This window comes from Chiloscyllium plagiosum, chromosome 4 (genome assembly GCF_004010195.1).
Source record: "Chiloscyllium plagiosum isolate BGI_BamShark_2017 chromosome 4, ASM401019v2, whole genome shotgun sequence".
Taxonomy (NCBI): domain Eukaryota; kingdom Metazoa; phylum Chordata; class Chondrichthyes; order Orectolobiformes; family Hemiscylliidae; genus Chiloscyllium; species Chiloscyllium plagiosum.
This window is the reverse complement of record NC_057713.1, coordinates 125,564,884-125,586,801: the sequence shown is the minus strand read 5'-3', so window position 1 is coordinate 125,586,801 and position 21,918 is coordinate 125,564,884. Positions and strand designations below refer to the sequence as shown.

The window sequence follows — 21,918 nt, the reverse complement described above, 5'->3', positions numbered from 1 at the left end:
GGGTTCTTTACACAGAGAGTTGTGAGAGCATGCAGTTGTGGAAGCATGGTCACTGGGGACATTTAAGAGACTACCGGACATGCATATGGTCACAGAAATTTGAGGGTGCATACATGAGGATCAGTGGTCGGCACAACATCGTGGGCTGAAGGGTCTGTTCTGTGCTGTAATGTTCTATGTTCTATTAGGGAATGAATAGACCAATATGCAATCTGCCTTACCTTTCCTTTCCATTCAATTAGAGCCATACAGCATTGAAACAGACCCTTCAGTCCAACTCATCCATGCCAACCAGATATCCGAGATAAATCTGGTCCCATTTGCCAGCGTTTGGCCCATATCCCTCTAAACCCTTCCTATCCATATACCCATCCTGATGTCTTTTAAATATTGTCATTGTACCAACCTCCACCACTTCCTCTGGCAGCTCATTCCATACACATACCACCCTCTGTGTGAAAACGTCACACCTTAGGTCCCTTTTAAATCCTTCCCTCTCACCTTAAGCCTATATGCTGTATTTTTGGACACTCCCACCCTAGGGAAAAGGTCTTGTCTATTTACCCTATCCATGCCCCTCATAATTTTATAAACCTCTAAGATTCAAACCTCTAAGATTCAAACAATCAGATGGACAATAACTGTTGGTTCATCAACTATCTCTCAGTTTGTAGCCCTGTCACAGTTAAGGATTACCTTACAATGAGTACAACACAATTCATACCTGACATACCTAATGCTGCGCACCACTATTATATCTAAAGCCTCAAAACCTATCTGCCTGTTTCACAGACAAATAACTATTAATTTCCCATTTCGAACGTAATTGTTTTCTGGTTATAGTACCTACCGTTTGTTCCATAGTGACCTTCTTGACTAGAAACAAAAATCTGTCAAAATTCAGGTAGGTAATTAACCCACGGAAGCACCTTTCTTTAATAATATTGGCTCTCTGATCATTGAAAGTCTTATCGTATTTGCATTCAAACATTATTTCACTTCCAGGTCACTTGCCTTGCTGCATCCTTGGTCTTAATATTGTGTCATCTGCAATTTTTGGAACTATAATTCACAACTTTCATCCTTTTTACGTGTCCACCCTGTCATTTTACAGTGATACTAACAATTTTCCTTTTATACTCTTCTTGTTCTGCACTCAATATTGATAGTCAACATGGTTTCGTCAAGGACAGGTCGTGTCTCACAAACCTCATTGAGTTTTTTGAGAAGGTGACCAAGTATGTAGATGAGGGTAGGGCAGTTGATGTGGTGTACATGGACTTCAGTAAAGCCTTTGATAAGGTTCTACATGGTCAGCTGTTGGAGAAAATGCAGAGGCATGGGATTGAGGGTGATTTAGCAGTTTGGATTAGAAACTGGCTTTCTGAAAGAAGGCAGTGAGTGGTGGTTGATGGAAAATATTCAGCCTGGAGTCCGGATACTAGTGGTGTGCCTCAAAGATTTGTTTTGGGACCACTACTGTTTGTCATTTTTATAAATGACTTAGACGCAAGCATAGGTGGATGGATTAGTAAATTTGCAGACGACACTAAAGTCGGTGACAGTTTGGAAGCATGTTACAGGTTTCAGGGGACTTGGATAAACTGTAGAATTTGGCTGAGAGGTGGCAAATGGAGTTCAATGTAGCTAAATGTGAGGTGATGCACTTTGGGATGAATAACAGGGAGGCAGAGTACTGGGTCGATGGAAATACTCTTGGTAGTGTGGCTGTGCAGCGGGATCTTGGAATCCATGTACATAGATTCCTGAAAGTTGCCACCCAGGTGGATAGTGCTGTTAAGAAGACATATCGTGTGTTAGGTTTCATTTGTAGAGGGATTGAGTTCCGGAGTCACAATATCATGCTGCAACTATGCAAAGCGCTGGTGCTGCCACACTTGGAATATTGTGTACAGTTCTGGTCGCCCCATTACAGGAATGATGTGCAAGCATTGGAAAAGGTGCAGAGGAGATTTACCAGAATGCTGCCTGGTCTGGAGGGAAAGTCTGTGAGACGTAAACCTGTTCTCATTGGCAAGAAGAAGGCTAAGAGGGCATTTGATAGAGACATACAAGATAATCAGAGGATTAGATAGGGTAGACAGTGAAAGTCTTTTTCCCAGGATGATGACGTCAGCCTGTACGAGGGGGCATAATTACAAATTGAGGGGTGATAGATTTAAGACAGATGTCAGAGGCAGGTTCTTTACTCCGAGTGGCATGAGCGTGGAATGCCCTACCTACTAATGTAGTCAACTCAGCCACATTAGGGAGATTTAAACATTCCTTAGATAAGCACATGGATAATTTTGGGATAGTGTTGGGGGACAAGCTGAGAATAGTTCACAGGTCGGTGCAACATCGTGGGCCGATGTTGTTCTATGTTCTGTGTTCTATCCACTATTTCCTCAAAGTCTTTTAGATCACATGGAGTACTCTTGCCACAGACTGTCATGTTATTTTTTTTTAAACTTAATCAGGGACAACCATTATTCTCATATGTTTGTCCATTGCAGTTACAGAGTCAGACAACATGGAGTCAAAAAGCACACAGTCTGTAGGCAGTCAGTGAGTGTGACATTTTGTAAATTCCTACTTTGAAAATAAAACCAGTCTGACTCCAGGTTGGGATACAGACAGACTCTAACCTCACACCTTTTAATGCATTGTCTGAACTGAGATGTCACCTTTTTTAATCCACTGATAAAACCTCAAGTTATCTTGGGTCAGTGACTTGAAAGAAATTCTGTCATTTATATATTACTCAATCAAAATGTACATCTCCATTCTAAGTGATTAAAGACTTAACAGCCATATAGGTTTGTCTGATGCATCACATCAGTTGTATGACACTTTGATCTTTTACTTATGCATTCTGCATCATATGATCCTGCCCCATTAGCTACCTGATGAACAAGCAACGCTCCGAAAGCTTGGACATTCAAATAAACCTTTAGGATTATAACCTGGTGTTGTGTGATTTTTAACTGCATACAGCATGGAAACAGACCCTTTGGTCCAATCACTCCACACCGACCGTAATCCCAAACTAGTCTGATCTACCTGTGCTTGGTCCATAAACCTCCAAACCTTTCTTAATCATGTATTTATCGAAATATTTTTAAAAATGTGATAGCTGTACCCGCAGCCACCACTTTCTCCACACTGTGTAAAAACAATTGCCCCTCAAGCTTTTATAAAATCTTTCTCCTCTCACCTTAAAAATATGCATCCTAATCTTGAAATTCCACACCCTGTGGAAAATACACCTGCCATTCTCCTTATCTATACCCCTCATGATTTAAAAACCACTACAATATCGCCTCTCAATCGTGTTGTCAGTGATGTGTTTAAAAATAAAGAGAAACTTAACATTTTTCTTTCTAAGTTTCAAAATAGATCTTTTAGAAGTGTGAATAACAATCCTGACTGCATGTGATGGTTCAAAGTTAGTTATGAATTTGCCATTTTGACCCTGCAGATTTAATCGGCAATGTGTCGTTGACAAAGACAAGAGGAACCAATGCAGATATTGCAGATTGAAGAAATGTTTTCGAGCTGGCATGAAGAAAGAAGGTAAGAACAATGATGAGGTGTATCGGGTGGCCTGGTGTGTCAGAAATGACTTGCTCCACTGTTGCACATTTAAGTAAAAATACTAATGCCTCCTGATGGCCTGTAGAGGGCAATACTCTTGTGTTTCTGTGTCTTGTGCCAATGTTCCCATTGTTAGCAGCGAGACCTGGAAACTTCCATCCAGCCTGCAGAAATCAAATTCAGGATAGTAGCAAGCAGTTGAGGGAAGAACAGTGCTCGACTTTCGCATCAGTCAATTCTGGGTTCACTGTATCATTTATCACTTTTTATTACTTTGTACCCTCTATGCTTAGAGTGCACTTGTGCACAGCAGCAAATTTAAAAGGAAAGAGAATCTGCAACTTCACTCATTGCATCCCTGCAGGCTATGGAAGCAGGCTATTCAGCCCATCAAGTCTTCTGACCATTTGAAAAGCATCCCACTCCATGACTAGTCAACTACCCTGCATTCAATTAGCAATTTAGCATAGCCAATCGACCTAACCTGCACATCTTTAAATAGTGGAGGAAACCCACACAGACACAGGGAGAATGTGCAAGCTCCACATAGACAGTTAGCTCAGGCTGGAATTGCACCCAGGTTCCTAGCACAATGAGGTAGCATTGCTAACCACAAAGCCATCTTGCTGTGCCATTGAGACTCCTAAACCTCTATAAAGGACATAGAAGGTAAATCAAACGTGCTCCTGACTGGATGGCTTTGGTTATTCAGTATCGTGATTTTCACCTTGTTTCTCCAGTGCCACATACATTGCAGATTTGTGATAAAAGGAAAGAATCTATAAAATTACTGCATGAACCCTTGAGTTTCAGGAATTAAAGAACACTTTGGAAGCTCGGGTCTGTATTGCTCTGAAGATTAACCACTGGTTTTGCCAGTCCAGCTGTGTGTCTCTAGCGTCTGGGGCAGCATGGTGGCTCAGTGGTCAGCACTGCTGCCTTACAGCACCAGGGATCTGGGTTTGATTCCAGCCTCGGGTGACAGTCTGTGTGGCTCTTGCACATTTTCCCCGAGTCTGCGTGGGCTTCCTCCTACAATCCAAAGACGGGCAGTTTAGGTGAATTGGCTATGCTAAATTGCTCAAAGTGTTGAGGGATATGTTGGTTACGTGCATTAGTTGGGGTAAATATAAAATAATAGGGAATAGAAATGATCTGGGTGCGTTACTTGTCAGAGGATTGGTGCAGCTTGTTGGGCCGAATGGCCTGTTTCCACACTGTAGGAATTCTATGATTCATTTTCAATCTGCAGTATTTAGCTTTCAATTGATCCATATTGCAAGCCATTGAGGCCTACCCCTTAACCAATCAGAATTGTAAAGAATGAGTTACACAAATGTTACTTGAATAAATTAGCAAGTGTGATCAAGCTCAGCATGAGCAGGATGGTAAAGGGTAATTCCCCAGTGTGTTGCTTTGCCAGCACACATGGAGCACACAGCATAAAGACATGGAGCATATTGCACCACTCTTCCTCAGTTCTGGGGTGGCACTTAGTGCTTGAGCCACCTATCTCCAATTCTGTAAATCTGACCCTGGTAGGTTGCCTGGTGCAGCTGGCAGTGGTAATCATTCTAAAAAATGGAAGAGTTGATCAATCTCCAGCCTCTGCTATTTCCAGAACTTCAAACTTTCAGAAACAGCTGATCCAGAAAGTTGGTGAACCTCCCTGAATCCCATCTGACTTGGCCTAAATGCAGCGCCAGGTAGAATACAGGAAACTGGTTGATGCTTTGCCACTGACCCATTCCAATGAGGCTGTCAATCATCTGGCAGGTGCATTGTAATATGGAGCTTGGCTGTAGCCAATCCTGGCTTGTCCCAGTCATCTGGCCATGAATGCCAAAGCATGGTGGAGCATGCGCGTTGATTCCTGACAATTCCTTCCTGGAAAGGGTTTGCAATTCTTGAGACTTATAAATAACTTTTCATCAGTCTTCAAAACTTGTTTGTTAGGGCTTAAAAATATAATGTGATCAGTTCCTTTCAACGATGAATCAACAAGACATTACATGTTATTTGCAGGCTGCATCTACTAATTACACTGAACTGATCAATTCCTTGTTCTGGCATTCCTGCTACAAAAAAAGGTGGTTATAGTTGTTGGAGGTCAGTCATCTCAGCTCCAGGACATCTCTGCACAAGTTCCTCAAGTGGTTTCCTGGGCCTAACTATCTTCAGCTTCAGAATAAACATGTTCCCTAAATCATAATGTCAGATGTGGGGATGTTCACTGATGATTGCATAACGTTCAGCACTGTTTTGCGACTCCTCAGAGACTGAAGTGCTCCTTGTTCAAATGCAACAAGATATGGACAATATCCAGGCTTGGACTGCTAAGTAGCAAGAACATTGTGAGTCACATGGGTATCAGGCAATGACAAGTGTCATGTCAATCACCACCTGACATTCATTGAAATTGCTTTAATGGAATCTTCTATTATCAATATCCTAGGGGTTACCAGTGACTAGAAACTGAATTAGACTGGCCTTATAAAAATAGTAAAAGTACATTAGACGCTAGGAATACCCTGTAGTGAGCAACTCACCTCCTGACTCCCAAAGTCTATCCAACATCTATGAGGCATAAATCAGAAGTGTGATGGAATACCTCTTATTTCCCTGGATAAGTGCAGCTCCAACATCTCTCAAGAAGCTTGACATCGTCCAGGATAAAACAACCTGATTGATTGGCACCACATCCACTCCTTCCACCACCAACACTGACTAGAAGCATCTACACTGCAGAAATTCAGCAAGGCTCCTTAGACAACACCTACAAACCCACAACAAATACCAAGTAAAAATACAAAGGATGGAGATACTCAGGAACACCACCACCTGCAAGATCCCATCCAAGCCACTCAACCTCCTGATTGGGAAATAACTCACTATTCATTTAGTGTCAGAGTCAAAATATTGGAAGTCCCAACCCTATTGACATTGTAGGTGCACCTAGAGTAAATAGACTGTAATGGTTCAAGAATGCAGGTCACCAACCACTTTCTCGAGGGCATCTAGGGATGGGCAATAAAACGCTGGTAGAGCCAGTGATGTCCTCATCCCATGAATTAATAAGAAGCTAAATAGTTAATACCGGAAGATTTTCTGAAGTTACTCAATCCAGTCTGGGCAATAACACTGGATTTGAGGGCAAATGCAACTATGCTAGGTTGAAAAATATTGGTCAATATAGGTATTTATACACTGGTATAAATAGCTGCCATAAATTCTGATCAGTGAAGCTCTTTATTGAACTTCAAATATTGAAAACCAAGATTGTGCAGTTGGATCACTAAGAATTTGAAAAAAAAATAGATTGAATTCAACAATTCTATAAAATGAATTTTATGTTTGAAAAATTGTATCAAAATGGAAAATAATGTGAGCTCTTATACAATTTGAAAAGAAGACAAATCATGAGTTATGAATATAACCTGGCTTTAATTTTGTCATTAGTTTGATCAAGCAGTCTAGTTGATTTTCTGCAAACTGGTTAATTGGTGAATTGATCTTCACTACTTCTTACCCATTTACCCAAGTTTTCAGATCGATGCTGATGCTGATTTGCTGTAAGTGCTTTTATATCTCAAAAGGAACATTGTTGTTTGAATACATTGGCACAGAGGTAGCCTCATCTGTTTCAATCTCAATGAGATTGTTAAAGGGAAGGTAAGGTGTAGAGCACACACTGTTTTATTCCTGCACCAGATAGGTTCTCATCTCAATGAAGGGCTAGACTCAAGGTTATTTATTCAATGAGGCTTGTTACATTTAACATTCTTCTTATGCCATACTCACAAGTTAAGAATATTCAGTTCTTAATAGGATAATTTATCTCCTTTATTGCTGCTGCTGAAATACCATCATAATGTTATAATGACGAGTAGCTTAGCAATATTGCTTGAATAGATATTCTGCCCAAAGTTTTAACAGAACAGATACAGAGATCTATCAAACTTGACATCAAACCATGTTTTAAGCTTGAATGCATGTTAATGTAAATAAACAACAAAATGAATATTATGACCCACAGAGAGGAATAATAAATGTGGTTAATTAAAACACCTTCAGAGCTAATGCAGCAAATAATTGTACTTATTATCTATGTAAAAAGATAGCGCTCCATATTAACAACTCTCAAGCTACCTGGGAGATGAAGCTTCATTAGCTTGGCTTCAGAACAGGTTTTTGTTACTCAGCCATCTGTTTAAAGATATCCTTGATTTCAGAAAGTTTATTTGCTGCATAATTAAAATAATATTTCTCCCCCAGCTGTACAGAATGAGCGAGATCGAATAAGTAACAGACGGAACAACTATGAAAGCTGCAGCTCACCTTCGATCGCCACACTGGCTCAAGCTGAACTTCTATCTCATCAGGTAGAGCAGACACGTGTACAAAAACTAACTTACCTTTACCTCCCATTGTCAAGTTCCATCCCTTGGGCTAGACAAGTCTCCACAATTTTTTTTCTAGGGTTTGTTTTGGATTGGCCATCATAATATTGCTGAGGATCAGCTGTGATACAAGGGAGGCGATGGCTCAGTGGTATTCTTAATGGTTAATCATTGGATGGTTAATTAGAGATCCAGGTATTGTCCCGGTGACCCGGGTTCAAATCCTACCACAGTAGATGGCCGGATTTGAAATCACTAAAAATCTGGAATCAGGAGTTTAATGATGACCATGAATTGATTGTCAGGAAAAAGCCTGTCTGGTTCACTGGAGTCCTTTAGGGAAGGAAACTACCATCATCACCTGGTCTGACCTATGTGTGACCCCAGACCCAATGTGATTGACTCTTAATTTCCCTCTGAGCAATTAGGGAGGGGCAATAAGTGCTGGCCTAGCTGGTAATGCCCTCATCCTGTGAATGAATAAATACAGAGTTACTGTTACACTTTCAACAATGGCTGACGAAAATAACCTTTGTGAAAAGTGTTGCCACTTAATTAATTATAATTTTAAATAGAATTTTTCAAGTCAAAATTTGCTTTGAAGTTTGATCTCTTAATTTTTTGAATAGACCAGCATCCTGTGAAAGAAATTGCATGGAGAGATGTTAAAGTCTAAGTCTTCCCAATTTTGGGAAGATTCACGCAGACCTTCTTCTTGTTAAAATGATTTTTCCAACTGATCCAATTGTTGCTGGTTGGGGAAAGGTGCAGGGCATGAGTCACTCAAGCAGGAAACCTGAAATCAGCAGGTCGATTCAACTTAAACTCCGTTTGGACTCGTTAATGAAGCCTAACCCTCAGTTTGGCTGTCATAACTGATGGAAGAGATGTCAACTCTCCTGAAGAGCAGTCTGTTGAAGTGTCGCAATTGGGAGTCTTTCACATCCCTTTTTTTTACAACTTGGAAGAAAACGTAGGCTGACGCTGCTAATGAGTGTTGAAAGACACTTGGGCAAATGTTACAACAGGATCCCTTCTTTCCCACCACACCTCAGGGAAAAAGTTGGTCATTATCTCGTCAACGTTAAATCCAGCCACCCCACAGCAATAATAACTCGGCAGCTGCCTTAATAGGGTGAGTGTGGGACTTCTGTCCTTCTGGGACAGACCTTTTAGGCTATTTAATTGGTCATTGTCGCTATCCAATGCTTTTGATGGTTAGAATCAGGGATGCTTATATTCACCTGGAGTTTGGATTAAGCTGTGAAGCAAGAATCCTCAAAAGAAAGCTGTCCACAAGATCAAATTTCTATGGTGTGGGCTTTATCTTTCCTATTTGCAGTTCAATCAAGTTAAGGGGATTTCCTGATATGCAACAGCATTGATATTACTCAGGCAGCCAATCACATTAGAGTATTCCTACACAGCGAATCAGTCAATTAAAATCAACTCCGAACCTTCAATTTTACCTTAGTTTTTAGGGAAAAAAATTAATGATGATTGGATTAACATTGAAGTTAAAATAAAGAAAACAATTCAGCTACATATGATTTTAATCATTATGGAGAAATTTAATGCACGACAAATATAAAATTTGCTTTTCAGAGTCAGTGAAGCTGTTTAACAGTAATTATGAAGTTAATAGGCCACTAAAAACTCAATTACACCTTCATTCAACATGTAGTTTTTGACGAGGGATTTTGTCAATTCGTAGATTTCCCATTGATTGCCAGCTGGCAAGACCTCTGCATTGCCTCTAGAAAAATAAAGAGAGTGCATTCTAGACTTCCACATCTAGACTCTGAAGTTACTGACAGTTTCACTTGAGTAATGACACTGAACATTGACAATTTTGTCATTGTAACCACATCAAAACCAGGGTCAATTATGATTTGGAGATGCTGGTGTCAGACTGGGGTGTACAAAGTTAAAAATCACACAACACCAGGTTATAGTCCGTCAGGTTTAATTGGAAGCACACTAGCTTTCAGAGTGCCAATCATTCATCACCTGGTGTTGTGTGATTTTTAACACGATCAATTATGGCAGGTTGATGACAGGAATGAAGAAGGGCTTATGCCCGAAACGTCGATTCTCCTGTTCCTTGGATGCTGCCTGACCTGCTGCGCTTTTCCAACAACACATTCTCAGCTATCATTAGTGACAGAGCAGCGCAGAGTGACTGCCTCAGAATGCAAAACTCCACATGAAGCTCTTTTCTCACTCGGAGAAAGGCACAGTTAGGCATTTACACACAACGTTTTTAATCTGCACAAATTATGTTCCCAAAGCAAAAAAGTAATCAAATTTCAGTTTGACCTACATATTCTAGTGCAGTCTGAGGACAGAATACCACTATGGTTGTGTTTTTGCTGGTTTAAAGTTGGCAGTGTAAACAGTAACTTTTATAGCAATACATTTGTGTGATGATCACTGAAGCTACAGTGTAAGTTTATCATTGTTAATGTATCATGAAATGTTTAACCATGATATCCCCCATCCCCATGATCCTAATTTTGGTTTTACCTTTTGAAGCTAGAAAATGAATTTTCTCAACATAATTTGACTGAAATCAGACGTTTGGCTTTTACCATGGCAAGGAAAGAATAGGTGCATTCAATTAATATGCAACATGAGAATTGTTTATTAACAACACAAACAAATAAAAACACATTTACAGCAAAAAAAAACCAAGGAATCCTTTTAATAGACTACATGTAAAAAATGGGGAATCAGAGCTCAGTGTTAAACGTTCCAAAGAAGTCAATTAACTTTCAAAGACTTTGCAAGGTATGGTTTTATAACATTCTTTACAAACAAAACACTTTTTTTTCTGGATGACTGAGTTCTTTTGGCTCCATATTTTATTTTTCAGTGGCATCGTGCTACTAAAACATGAATCTTTTTTGAACTTAGAAACCCGTTTGCAGATCCTTATAAAATCTTATTGCTGTTGGACAAACACCAGGCTGACGATTTCCATTGACATTAGTCACAAGCGAAGCAAAAATAATCTCATTTGATTTTTTAATTATCTGCATGAATGCTTCTTTGGATCGTGTTCTGGGAACGGCAACTGCTTGTGAAAACAATTAACGTTTCCTGAGCTGTAATTTAATTTGGACCTGGTCTTGTTTCTCAGCAGATCTCCCTCTCGGTTTCGGCAGCAAGCACAGATATCACCACAAAGAAAATTGCCAGTATTAGCGACGTCTGCGAGTCAATGAAGGAACAGTTGCTGGTTTTGGTGGAATGGGCAAAATATATTCCAGCTTTCTGTGAACTGCCATTAGATGATCAGGTGATGTATGAATATTTTCAAAAGTCATGTAACTTTGAACTGGAAAGATTTATATCAACTGAACTGAGTGCACATTTGATATATATTTGCACTCATACATCAATGTGTGCATATATCCATGCATATGAAATTATTGTAATAAAGTCGTTGCAGAATTGAAGCAGACTATTCAGCTGATCAAATCCATTCTGATTCTCTGTAGAACAATTCAGTCTCATTGTCTGACTCTATCCCCATATTCCTGCCAGTGTATTTCCCTCAAGTGCCCTTCCAATTTCTTTTTTAAGTCATTGACTGCTTCCACCATCTTGGTATGTTTCGAAATTACCCCCCAGTCTATTTGCAAACTATAAATCACTAGTTACTATTTTGAAAAGTGAAATAGGGAAGATTTTCTTAATATTGTAAATTTGCGAAGTGGGGTGTTTTTCCAAGATGATGATGCATCAGCAATGTTTGAGTTGGAAATTGTTATCCTCCCTACATTTGAAGGACATTTGGCCACTACCTGAGTCAACAGTAATGCAAATCTGAGTAAATTCTGACTGATCAAATTAACTAGTAACCCTGTTCTCAAATGTATGTATGATATGCCTATGGTATGACAACTCCACCGAGGGTAGAAAATGTTATCGGTTGCTATTCAGCAGCTGAACCATAAATTTATTTACAATTTTATTCCCTCTTTCCTGAAAATTTTCATCAAAATGTTTGGGCAGGTAAAGAAATGGTTCTATTCGAAGTTCAGCCAAAGTTACATTTAGTTAAATTCTCGAGACTCTGCTATAAGAACTCAGGCTTAAGCTGTTCGAAGATGGAGTGGCATAATTGTGGGATCTGAAGATTCAAACTGGATGCAGTGTTCTTCTGTGAGGGAGCTAATGTATGGTCAAAAATAAGTGTTGCAGTGATACTTATGTAATACTTCACATGAGGTCCACTGAAGATGTTACCTAGTAAGGTAACAAAACATCTGGAAATTAACCTTTCAGCTCAGCGAGCAAACCTACATCCAAAACTTTTGTGATTATAAGAAGAAGGCTCTGTCTTTATGTAGTGCCTTTTCCCACCCCAGGAAATTCAAAATCACTTTATTGTCAGTGAAGTAGTGCTTGGGGACTCTTGCAATATGATTACAGTTTAAAAATAAAGATCATAATACAAAAAATTCTTCCTGTTTTTATCTTCTCTCTCATTTTACTCTCTTTCTTTCTACAATGTAATTTAAGGCTGTGTATCCACTTGTACCCAGTGTGATAGCCCATGTCCCTTTCCCCATTCCCCATTGTCATGCAAACGTCCATGCCACTGTGTGCCCTCAAACATCCCCATGGCCCTTTATAATCCCAATACCAAAACATTGATAGCTCATATCATCCCAGTCCCACCCTTTACCCGTTCGAACTCATTGCCAACCCACCTAGTATTGACCATGGGCATCACTCGGGAGCTGTGTTGATAGAAGATAAAATCATTCGTACTTTGCCAAAGTTGCTATTTAATAAAAAAAAAGGATTGATGCAAAAAGATTAATCCTTTGTGGAAACAATTGTTTCACTTATGTGCTTTATTTCTTACACACATAAATAAGCCTTAAAATGTTTACTTGAATAAGCATGCTCTTATGAAAATTATAATCACTCATACAGTGTCACTCTTAACACGCATTGCAGTCCAGATGGGAGGAGTGAATTGTTGCTGTAGTCCCACTACTCCAAAGGTTTCAACATAAAACAAAACTACTTTAACCAGAGTCTAAGTATGGGCAATCATATGCATTTTCTGTATTGGAATGCAAAGATACATCATCCAGGTTTCTCTGAAGATGCAGAATTGACGAGCGTACGCAATTTGTGGTATGAAAAGATAAATGTTTACCCCTCTTAAATAACCGAAAACCCAAACACCTCCTAGTAGGAAAAGAAGAGATTTGTCACTGCAATGATATGCTTTATTAAAGAAGAACACTTTCTGAAAAATGGTGGTTAATCTTAAAGGCAATGAAGATAAGATGTTGAAAAGTTTGAAAACACGTACCGACAGATTTAAGAACAGCTTTTTCCCCACTGTTAGCAAACGTATGTATGGTCCTCTCCTATAGTAGAGTTGATCTTGCTCTGTAGCTCTAACTCTGTATTCTGTATTCGATACACCTTGGTGTACTTATGTCGGGTATGATTTGTCTGGTTAGCACGCAACACAATACTTTCTACTGCATCTCAGTACATGTGACAAACCAAATCAAGTTGAAAGAACCAAAGTTTGTCAATCTAATAACCTAGCATGTGTGGGCAAGTAAGTAATCACACATAATTGTCTCGTCTGTGGGCCGGTACAGCTTGCTTGGGAAATATACTGCGGAGAAGCTTTTTCAGTCATTCTTCCAGAAGAGCACAATGAGCTCACAGCAAAAGTGTTTCCGTTGTAGGAGACACAAACGTGTTTTATAGCAAGCTTTTCCCAACTGAAACCTAAAAACAAGCTCCAAGTCTGAGAACACTGTTGAAATAGAACAACTATAAGACTCAGTTGTAAAACAGTCAATAATTTTAACTGAAGTCAGTCCAAGCAATCAAGGCCAGCAATTAATTGGAACCATGTAGTTTCCAAGAAATGCCTTGTTTAAAGAATATTTCCAATGTGTCTTTTCATTGTGTTTTTTTGTTAAAAGAAAATACAATTCAGGCAATCCTTCAAATTCATTTCCACACTCACTAAATTTGAAATGTCTTCATAACAAATGGCTGATGCCAGCAAGAAGACAGAAGCCTGGACTGTAGTGGAATACTGCATAAATGTATACCTTCACCTTTCCTTAAATACAAAATGTTTTTTTTATTTTAGAAGATTATTAGTGAGTTCTTGGATAATTCATTGTGCAAATGTACTCAATGCATGCTCTATGCTTTGACACTGAGATGCCAGAATGCCAAAGCTGACTTTTAGTAATTTTAGCCCAGGGTATTTGGGAAAGGTGGGTGAGAGGTCAGGTGTGGTTCATGCTCCTAACTGCTGAACAGATTTGCTAGTTGTAAAGTACCCATGATATTTGTTTGCAATCCATCAAAAATCGGATATAATGCAATTCAATACAATCCAGCACATGAACTGGCCCTTTTGGCCAGTCGATTCCTAATCCTTATTTAGACCCACCTCTTTTTCCATCCTGGGATAAAACCTCTCAGTGTCCACCCTATTTGTGCTTCTCATAAGCATATACATATGCAGTTGATTGAAAATAGAAATGAAACCTTTGTAGCAACTGAGCCCTTATTATTACAACAATACATTTTTGATAAACATATATTACCCAAGGAAGGAATCTTTAATAAGGAAATAAAACAAAGAGCTGCAGATTCTGGAGATCTGAAACAAAAACAGAAATTGCTGGAGAAACTCAGCAGGTCTGGCTGCATCCTAGAGAGAAAGCAGAGTTAATGCTTGAATCTGGTGACTCGAAACATTAACCCTTTCTCCCCACAGATGTTTCCAGACCTATTGAGCTTCTCCAGCAATTTTTGTTTTTGTGTCTTTAATGAGGAAGTGTCTTTAATAAGGCTATTAGTAGAATTTTATTAACTTATCCCAAAAGATGCTTTGAAAGCTATTTTGATTACCAATGCTTTTTTCATTATTCCATGCTGATCAGGCTTTCACTTCTTGTCATATGTAGGTCAGACCAGGTGAAAATGGTAGATTTCTATTGCTAAAGGATGTTAGATGGGTTGTTATAACAATCTATAATAGTTCCATGGCCATTACTAAAAGTAACTTTTGATTCCAGATTTATAACTTGCATTAAAGTTCACCTGCTCTGTTGGGATTTGAATCTATGCCCTCAAAGTATTCGTCTGATCCTGCAGATTATTACTAGCACCATAACACCACAGTCTCTCTTATTAGAATGATAAATTAACCACAGTTCTGAAAATTCATGATTTTTAAGGATTCAATTTTCACTTGGGAATTTGTAAAACCCATTCCACTGACCAGTACAAATCTCTGATAAGTGACTAATCTCTCAACCGATTTCTTTAACACCTGGAAGTCAATGTACAATTCGGAAACTGATTAACTTCTGACCATCACCTAAATCTCTGGACAAATTATTCCTTAGTTCTTTATCAGAAACAATAAAAAGGCTATCCTACCTTGAGAAACCTAACAAAAACATGGGTTAGAGGATATCTGGGTTAGAGGAAAAATGTCTGCCAAGAATTTGATACTCTCCAGTAGATACAAGCTACAAACAAATATCACATCAAGACAGGGGCATTTGTGGCTTTCCCATGAAAAATACTATCCTTTGACTTTTCATGTCAATGCAGCAACCTTTCTGCAAAAGCAGTAAACCTTCCTGGTTCAGTGCCTTTGATGTCTCAATCGTAGTGTTCCAAGACAGTGCTTCGACTAGGGACCCATTATTTTTCTTATTGTGGGATTTTCCCAGAGGCCAACTCAATGTAATTCTCATCCCTGACCAAGATTGAGATAGCAATGGGTTCATGGAAGATCATTGATCTCCTTCTTCCATTTGTGGGTGGTACATAATCTGGAGCAGAAGAGCCAACAAGGATAAAGAGGATAAGTGACATTGCAATAGTGTGCAGAGCATCAAAGTCAAGATGGCCAAACCTGAAATAATTTAAATTGAACAAAATCATTTTTTTTAATTAGTTGAACCATGAATTGACCAACTGGAGTGATTTCAACTTGATATTTATTTTGGACCTGGTCTTAATTGCAAGTTTAAAGAACAGCAATTGGGTTGACTTGATTTACAATGTCCTGTCATACATTCTTTTTAGCTTGGCACCATTTTAAAATTGAAATATTATTTGTGGGACCCAAATCTTGCCAACGAAGCATAATAAGTCTTGCTGACACCATGAATTTATAGATAGATTAAGAAAGAGCCATTAATTATTTTTAACTAATTGTTTTTAAGTAAACCCATTGTGTTGCGTACTGACTAACATCATAAATATTAATTTGGTTTTGACAAAAAAGCCACTCAAAATTTCTTAGTGCCTTGATAATTTTGGCTTCATGGTTAGTTTTAAGTTTGACGATGGGGGTGAGAATGGTGGTCACAGAATCAAACTGAAACATAGAACCTTGATTAAACAAGGGTAGTGATGCTATTTACAATTGGCATTATATGGGTTTAGAAATTACTTATTGGTTATACATAACATAGTTTTAACTTCCTTATCTATCTTGTGCATCAGGTTGCTTTGTTAAGAGCACATGCTGGGGAACACTTACTACTTGGAGTGGCAAAACGATCCATGTTATACAAGGATGTCCTATTACTAGGTAAAAATTCCTGACATTCATGTTTCTGATGGAAAGCTTTTAAAATATGTACTTTACATACAACAAGTACAATTATAATGAGTAAATCCTATTTTAAAAGAATTAAATGCAAATTGGTAATGCTGTTTTCAACAGGGAATGATTATGCCATACACCGCAACAGTCCGGAAATAGAAATTAGTCGCGTGGCAAATAGGATTTTGGATGAGTTGGTGCAGCCTTTCCAAGAAATTCAGATCGATGACAATGAATATGCCTGTTTGAAAGCAATTGTTTTCTTTGATCCAGGTCAGTACCAGAGTTTCACATCAGAAACAATGTTCAGCATTACATCAATGTGACAAAACATTGTGTCTTCTGCTGGAAGTAGCAAATAGTCATTACAAATTCCATATGCCTGAAGGTGAGGTTTGAATTGCTTCACTACCTTTTGGCAATGAAACTGTTTCCTCAGTCATGAGAATTTTTCTTGTTCAAGTTGACACTCCTGATGGGGAGCTTATCTGTACGGAACCCAAAGGAGGAAATTCGATAAGCCCTCTCCATGCCTGAATTCCCCGTACATGCTCACACCAAACCAGGCTCTGCATTAGGAGTGTGATTTTGCCAGATGATCTCTGTTATGATTTGTCAGATTTTATTTCCTAAGCCTGAGTTTGGAAGTGATGGAAATGTTTCGAAATGAGGAAGTGTCCCATCAGAAACTGCTGGAAAAGCTCAGCGGGTCTGGCAGCACCCTGAGCTGGCTCACTCAACCCGAAACATTCACCCAGACTTCTGTCCATGGATTTCTTTCCAGCAGTTTGTGGTCTTGTGTTTGATTTACAGTCTTTTCGGTTTTTATGAAGTGTCCCATCAGGTTTGATTTCCATTTTTTTTGTGTTTGGGATGGGGCAGGCGGGAGGCCAATGCAGGTTGGAGTCTCCGCTGCTACCTTGAATCTTAGGCCCAAAGCCTCACCCCTGCATCACCTACCTCCACCATTCTTCATGCCCCATGCAACCCTCTATCCCTACCCACCCCATTGGCCTTCACAATCACCATGGTAAATTAATGTCAACTCGTGCCCACCACTCATTACCTTTTTCCCTTACATCCTCCATGCCATCACAACCAATATCCTTTAGGAGCTATGTTAAGATGAAGTGAAGTATATGTACACATTATCACTATATGAATAAAGCTTCTTTTCATAAATGACCATGTGCAGGCAATGGCCTGGTGGTTTTATCACTAAATGGTTAATCTAGAAACTCAGCTAATATTCTGGGGACCCAGGTTCAAATCCCACCATAGCAGATGGTGCAGTTTGAATTCAATAAAAACATCTGGATTTAAGGATCTAATGATGACCATGAAGCTATTGTTGATTGTTGGTAAAACCCATCTGGTCCACTAATGTCCTTCAGGGAAGGAATCTGCCATCCTTACCTGGTCTGGCCTTCATGTGACTCCAGACCCACTGCAATGTAGTTGACACTTAATTGCCCTCTGGGCAGTTAGGGATGGGCAATAAATGCTGCCTAGCCAGCAAAGCCCTCACCCTGTGAATGTATAAAGAAACTCTGCCCTCATGTTTTAGATTCACCATGAGGAAAGCTGCGAGTTACTTTTTTCGTCATTCTTTCATAGTAACTTGTTGTTATTGCTGTCAGGTTTGCCCAGCATTCGTTCTTCATCCTTCATTGCCTTGACTGATTGACTTCTTGTATAGGGATGTGTAGCTTGTATAGCCATTGTACATTCCTGAAGAAGGGCTTATGCCCGAAACGTCGATTCTCCTGCTCCTTGGATGCTGCCTGACCTGCTGTGCTTTTCCAGCAACACATTTTTCAGCTCTGATCTCCAGCATCTGCAGTCCTCACTTTCTCCTAGCCATTGTACAGGGATGGTGAGAGTCAACCGTATTGCTCAGGATCTGGAATCACATGTCGGGCAAACTGGGCAAGGATAGCAGGCTATTTCCCTGAAGGACTTTAATGGATGAGATGGGTTTTATGACATTCAATGATCAGTTCATGGTCACCATTACTGCAACAAGCTTTCATTTCCAGATAATCCATATAGTTCACGCGTGTGATGGATTTGAATCTAAATCCTCGGAACATGAGCCTAGCCTCCAGATTGCTAATCCACCAATGTTACCACTGCACAAGCAACCCACTCCCTCTAACTGGTTATCATGGGGCCTGATGGAATGGGTTTGATGATGATGATGATGGTAGGGGGAGGGGGTAAGCTGGAAATTATTGGGTGGGAGAGGCAATTTGCTGATTTAAACCTAGTTGGGGTGTGGACTGAGAGGATCCCAGCATTGAAATGCAGCTCAGTAGCAGTTGGATCGCTGTTAAGCTCATTTTTGAGCTATGGAAATGCAATTCTCCCTTAATCCAGCAGAACTTAATGGTGCCTGAATGCTTTAACAGGGTTTGCATGGGTCATCTCTGGCACTGCAATATGTCCCCTGCAGAGAGAAGAGACACGGAGCTTCTGCCAGTTCTCTAATGTTTTTGGAACTAAATTCCAACTAACCTCTGTGTTGCCTCTGAAGCTTCTTCATAAATTTGTGTGTTTCAATCAGATAGCTCTCATTCTTTTAAACCTTAGAGAGCACTCAGCCTCTTGTCATAGGGCAGTCAATTTATTTCCGCGACAAATCTTGTCAGCCATAGAGTCATAGAGATGGACAGCACGGAAACAGACCCTTTGGTCCACCTTGTCCATGCCGACCAGATATCCCAACCCAATCTAGTCCCCCTGCCAGCACCCGGCCCATATCCCTATCCTCCAACCTTGGCAACATCCTTGTAAATCTTTTCTGAACCCTTTCAAGTTTCACAACATCTTTCCAATAGGAAGGAGACCAGAATTGCATGCAATATTCCAACAGTGGCTTAACCAATGTCCTGTACAGCCACAACATGACCTCCCAACCCCTGTACTCCATATTCTGACGAATAAAGGAAAGCATGCCAAACACCACCTTCACTATCCTATCTACTTCCACTTTCAAGGATCTATGAACATGCACTCCAAGGTCTCTCTGTTCAGCAACACTCCCTAGGACCTTATCATTAAGTGTATAAATCCTGCTAAGAGTTTCTTTTCCAAAATGCAAAACCTCACATTTATCTAAATTAAACTCCATCTGCCACTCCTCGGCCCATTGGCCCATCTGATCAAGTTCCCGTTGTAATCTTCGCTGTCCACTACACCTCCAATTTTGGTGTCATCTGCAAACTTACTAACTATACCTCTTATGCTCATATCCAAATCATTTATATAAAAGATGAAAAGTCGTTGACCCAGCACCGATCCTTGTGGTACTCCACTGGTCACAGACCTCCAGTCTGAAAAACAACCCTCTACCACCACCCTCTGTCTTCTACCTTTGAGCTAGTTCTGTATCCAAATGGCTAGTACTCCCTGTATTCCATGAGATCCAACCTTGCTTACCAGTCTCCCATGGGGAATCTTGTTGAGCGCCTTACTGAATTCCATAGAGATCACATCTACTGTTCTACCCTCATCAATCCTCTTTGTTACTTCTTCAAATTTTACCATTTCCAGTTCAAATTTATCTCCGTTTTGCATATGGAGACAAACTATGCACAGTATTCTTAGCATAGTCTCACCAAAGTGCTGTACAAATGCACCAAGACTTCCTTATTCTCGTCCTTCAATCCTCTTGTACAAAGAACAATATGTTTACTTGTTGTATTTGCCTTTTAAATTTCCTTCTGCACATGTAGTCTAGTCTCTCTCATCTTTAAAAAAAAATGTGTCTTTAGTCTTTTCTATTCTCAATTCGTAAGTGCATAACCTCACACTTCCCTACTCCCACTGCCATCTTGCTGTCTACTCATTGAACCTGTCTGTATCTCTTTCCAGACTCTGTAACCTCATGTCAGCTTTTATTCCAACCTAACTTTGAGTCCTCAGCAAACACGGATGCATTATAATCTGTATCTTCACATAAGTCATTGCTCTGGAGTTCTTGCAATTGGTGCCGGATTGTTGCTCTGTGTTCTGCATTAACGTCACTCCATATTTATCGTTGGGTGTTTCCGAACCCAGCTGTTCCAAAGTGTGAGGGGCAGCATTTCCATTGGATCGCAGTAGAGTTGGGGGAAGACACTTTTTAATGGCACCAGCGGCCATATGGTAAGTTTAAACACCTAGTGCGAATGTTATTGGTTACGAGAGTGGATAAATGAGTGAATGGATAGAGTAGTAATTGTGTAAGATAGGTGAGTGTGCCAGGTGGGAAAAGATGCACATACAGCCCTTTCTCTTCCGTCTGTTCCTTGTTGACAATCACTTATTATTTGCAGAGGGAGTTACATAATAAAACTTCTTTTACACCACCCATATTTTTCTCAACAAATCCTCACTATAAAAGTTAAATTACCTTTGGACAGCATGTCCTTCTTTAGCATCTATCCAAGTTGTGTAACCCCTGTTGTTTGGAGCCTTCAAAATCCCCAGTGATGAATATGTGTCCAAATTTCATTTTATCTTGCTTTCATTTCCTGCAGATGCAAAGGCTTTAAACAATCCATCAAAAATCAAGACAATGCGTTACCAAGTGCAAGTTAGTTTGGAAGATTACATTAATGATCGACAGTATGATTCCCGAGGGCGATTTGGAGAGCTGCTACTGCTGTTACCTACTCTTCAAAGTATAACTTGGCAAATGATCGAACAAATCCAATTTGTCAAACTTTTTGGACTTGCTAAAATTGACAACTTGCTCCAAGAAATGCTGCTGGGAGGTATATCTCATTTTATATCAGATAAAGCCAATTGGACAACACTTTGAATAATCCTGTGTAAGACTCAAACGACACCTGTGTTTTCCTGTTTTAGTCTTTTACTTGTATAATGTTGCTGGGACATTCCACCCACGCTCTCATGGCTGGCCGCTGCGATTTTGTCAGACGTTTGGTGGACAGCCACAGGAAGTGGTGTGGGCAGAAGTTGCACCCTATTCTCAGTGGTAGTTTGAGCAAACACCTAGATGGTTTAGTCATAGTCATAGAGTCATAGTCAGAGAGATGTACAGCATGGAAACAGACCCTTTGGTCCAGCCCATCCATGCCGACCAGATATCCCAACCCAATCTAGTCTCACCTGCCAGCACCCGGCCCATATCCCTCCAAACCCTTCCTATTCATATACCCATCCAAATGCCTCTTAAATGTTGCAATTGTACCAGCCTCCACCACCTCCTCTGGCAGCTCATTCCATACACGTACCACCCTCTGCATGAAAAAGTTGCCCCTTATCTTTTATATCTTT

General features: G+C 39.8%; 1 protein-coding gene across 8 annotated transcripts in view; it reads left to right on the top strand.

Annotated features, from left to right (window-relative positions):
• LOC122549394 (hepatocyte nuclear factor 4-gamma-like) overlaps nucleotides 1–21,918 on the top strand; it is a 135,819-nt gene that overhangs the window by 106,519 nt on the left and 7,382 nt on the right. For 6 of the 8 annotated variants that reach the window (XM_043689142.1, XM_043689144.1, XM_043689137.1 and 3 more), the window contains 6 exons: nucleotides 3,482–3,576; nucleotides 7,873–7,979; nucleotides 11,140–11,298; nucleotides 16,530–16,617; nucleotides 16,753–16,905; nucleotides 21,156–21,392. In XM_043689142.1, the coding sequence (XP_043545077.1) occupies nucleotides 3,482–3,576; nucleotides 7,873–7,979; nucleotides 11,140–11,298; nucleotides 16,530–16,617; nucleotides 16,753–16,905; nucleotides 21,156–21,392 (839 nt within the window). The remainder of the gene's footprint in view (nucleotides 1–3,481; nucleotides 3,577–7,872; nucleotides 7,980–11,139; nucleotides 11,299–16,529; nucleotides 16,618–16,752; nucleotides 16,906–21,155; nucleotides 21,393–21,918) is intronic. The other 2 variants (XM_043689138.1, XM_043689141.1) reach the window with 1 other exon arrangement.